We start from the raw sequence: 3,566 nt of genomic DNA, 5'->3' as shown, positions 1-3,566 counted from the left end.
TATTTATATATTTATATATATATATATATATATATATATGTAAAATAGATATATATGCGTATTCACTTTTGACGCAAAAATGCCTCCACCAATTGCTTTCATATTTTTGATGCATGAATAATTTGACCTCGGTCAAATAACAGGCTGTTCATTTGATTTTTTTATTAAACGTTATTAAAATTTTTTTTTAATATTGTTTTTTATATTACATTCACGTCTATGAAAGATTTTGAAACATTTACTTCCGGTTTTCTAGCGTCAGTGACGTAACATATCTCTTTATGTATATCTCTCTATCCATCTCTCTCTATCTATCTCTATCTCTCTGTAACATATCTCTCTATCTATATCTTTTGCTTTCACTTTCATTTTTCAGACGCTATTCTTTTCACTTTCAATCTTCATACGCCATTGCTTAACTTCCATGTTATTGTTGTCACTATAAGTCTTAGTTTTCAATCGCTATTTACAAAAAAACAACGACAAATTACTGACAGAAAGATATTCATAATTACTGATGTAAATAATTTCATAATTTACTGACAGAAGTACTTTCATAAATTTCATTTCAATCCTTACAGTTTTGTGTTTTTCTGTTGTTGACAGTTTCTGTCTGGTTCCGTCGATACTGGCTCTTTGGTTCACTGAGTGAGAGTGACAAATTTCGCTTCAACACGTACAATACATTATTTTCTGTTAAAATTTCTTATTTACTTTCTGCCCGTCGTATTAAGAGACATAATTTCCGTTACCAAGTTATTTTCATTGTTTACTATCTTCTGCACTCGTGTTTTTTTTTGTATACATATATAACCATGCCTAGAAGGACAATGTCACATTTGTCGGCATAACTACAGATTTCTGCCCAATTTGGATGATCATAACTTTCAGAAAAATGGATATTTTTTAATAAAATTTTCTACTAATATGTTATATCATGTCGATTCCGAATATACAAAATTTGTTGGGAGTAAGTGTTTTAGGAGGGAGAATTTCTGAAATTTCACCGGAGTTCATTTCATTTCGTCTTACCTTTCAAGAAAATAGACGTTTTTTTTTTTTTAATCGTATGCAACAGATAAGTCGTCTTAATAACATATTTCTGTGTGCCAGCCCTTCAGATGTTATTTTTAGCATAACGAGTTATCTGGCTTCATTTACCTTCATTGCTTGTTTATAGCTTCAGTAGAAATCTACAGATGCACAAACGCACAAAACAGAGAAAATGAAACAAATATGAACGACTTGTTCCGAAACACCCCCGAGTGGTGAACCGTTCTTAAAAATAATACCCAATTGTTTTTCCCATAAATCCCTATGTTCTCGGAATCTACATAGTCCGAGGTATATTTGTAGAGAATTTCATTAAGAAATATCCATTTTCTTGAAAGTTAAGACGAATTGAAGTGGACTCCGGTAAATTTTCAGAAGTTCCCCAGCCCCTCCTAAAATACTTACCCCCAAAAAAATTTTGTATATTCGGAATCTACATGATATAACATATTTGTAGAAAGTTTTATTTAAAAATATCCATTTTTTTTTTAAAGTTATGATCATCCCTATTGGGGTGGGGGTGGGGTCAGACATATGTAGTTATGCCAATTTGTCTACAATACCAAGGTCAGCCAAAAGAATATCTCTGTGCAGGTAAAGAGAGATAGCTGCAGAAAGGGAGGCATGCCAAGAAACGAACAGACAGTGCACTACAAAGGTCAGAGCATCTTAAAGTGATGAACAGAGGTATGCATGACTGACAAGGAATGGGATCTCCACTGCAGAACGAAGAGCAATTGCAACAGCTCAGAGAAGCAACTTCTATGAAGCAGCTTTCAGTTATGATTCAGCACTTCATTATGCAGATGACACTAGAATTTATATTGGTGCAATGACAAATGAGTGCATACATTGTAAAGCAAAGAAGTAGTCTGGAGAAACACCTGCACTGTGCTGCAGTGGTGGGAAAGGTTAAACTCCCTGCAATCCCCCAACCTCCAGAGCCATTGAAGAAACTGTTGTCATCAACTGACCAAAATTCCAAGCACTTCCAAAACAAAATTAGACAGTACAATGCTGCACTACAGATGACATCATTTGGAGCCATAAGAGATACAACTGAGCCAGGATTCATACAAAATCTCAAGGTCTAAGGCCAGATTTATCATCGGATTGACTCTCTACTACCTCTGTCAAATGAATCACCAAAATTCCTTCAAATATTATTTTTATAGGTGATTCTCAACAAGAAGAACAAGAACATTTCCGGCATCAGGATGAACATTGTATTGTCTCTGCAAAAGATACTGCATACAACAACGTGATCAGAAGGTTCAAGACTGTACTTGAAACAATTCTTCCTGACTCCATGGATTACAAGGTAGTTAATCAGATCAGACAAGAAACCATCTGATCAACATGGAGGGAGGTTTAATGCGCCAACAGCAAGGCTGCTATACGATGACGTTCCACAATTCTATACCTGGTACCAAAACTAATGGAAAAGACGTACACTTGGAGAACCCACACATCATCCAGGAATCAAGAAATAAGACACACTTGGCAAAGTCTATGTTGTCCATCCCAACTACTCAGAGTGCTACTATCTAAGGCTTCCATTACACCATGTCAAGGGACCCACCTCATTTACCGCCTTACGTTGATAACACAGAATGTCAAACATATCGCCAGGCTTGCCATCTCAGATGTCTTCTGGAAGATGATGAACACTGGGATACCACTTTGACAGAGGCACAAATGTGCAAGTCTCCTATGCAGCTGAGAAACCTCTTCATCATGGCAACAAGATAAGTGAGAATGTCTTCATTCCAAGGATAACTCTCATCTCAAATGATCTCCCCTTTCAGTTCAAGAGACTGCTGTTTCCTCTCAAACTTAGCGTTGCAATGTCTATCAATAAAGCACAAGCTCAATCTCTAAACGTTGTGGGACTTAACCTCCTTCAACCTTGCTTCTCACATGGTCAGGTATATGTTAAATGTTCTAAAGTTGGAGATGAAAAGAACCTCTACATTCTCAATGATAAACATGGCAAGACAGAAAACACAGTACATGAAGAACTTAGATGCATAGTAGGTCCATGTCATATACAGAAGTGTAAAACCATTGAGGGCTAAAATATTACTATTACACAATCACTTTTCGACTGACATGCGTGAATGTATATCTGTGTGTATATTAGTGAAACAATAAAGTAATATGTTGGCTGTGTGGTGTGTGTGTGTGTGTGTGTGTGTGTGTGTGTGTTTGCGTGTGTGTACTCTATGCATTTCCTTTCATTTTTTATAATCTGTACCTGTTATTTTGACTACGAAATAAGTTAGACAAACGTATATTTGCTTTATATATGAGTTGAAAACTTTCTTTTCACATTTCACTTAACGCTTATTTTCCATGTTGGCATGGGTTGCAGAGTTACGTACAAAGTTAGTATCTTAGCAACTAGCAGTTGAGACCTGCATAATCTAGACGGCATTTTTAAATTTCATTATTTTCTCTAACCCAGGCAACGCCGGGTATTTCTGCTAGTATGTATGTATATATATATATAT

The 3,566-nt window shown here is 35.8% G+C and overlaps 1 protein-coding gene across 1 annotated transcript; it reads left to right on the top strand.

Annotated features, from left to right (window-relative positions):
- The first annotated feature begins 927 nt into the window (after nucleotides 1-927).
- LOC106872093 (uncharacterized) lies at nucleotides 928-3,131 on the top strand. The gene is made up of 3 exons (XM_014918953.1): nucleotides 928-970; nucleotides 2,229-2,374; nucleotides 2,862-3,131. Exons 1-3 carry the CDS (start codon nucleotides 928-930, stop codon nucleotides 3,129-3,131), a joined length of 459 nt encoding a protein of 152 aa, XP_014774439.1.
- Nucleotides 3,132-3,566: the final 435 nt, after the last annotated feature.

This window comes from Octopus bimaculoides, chromosome 13 (assembly GCF_001194135.2).
Source record: "Octopus bimaculoides isolate UCB-OBI-ISO-001 chromosome 13, ASM119413v2, whole genome shotgun sequence".
Taxonomy (NCBI): Eukaryota; Metazoa; Mollusca; class Cephalopoda; order Octopoda; family Octopodidae; genus Octopus; species Octopus bimaculoides.
This window is presented reverse-complemented; position numbering and strand designations above follow the sequence as displayed.

Excerpts from the sequence above, each read along its gene's own strand:
- LOC106872093 (XM_014918953.1), top strand. The coding sequence starts at position 928 with ATGTTATATCATGTCGATTCCGAATATACAAAATTTGTTGGGA. Across the intron at positions 971-2,228 it reads ATATACAAAATTTGTTGGGA|GTGATTCTCAACAAGAAGAA; the intron begins GTAAGTGTTTTA and ends TTATTTTTATAG. Across the intron at positions 2,375-2,861 it reads CTGACTCCATGGATTACAAG|TTCAAGAGACTGCTGTTTCC; the intron begins GTAGTTAATCAG and ends CTCCCCTTTCAG.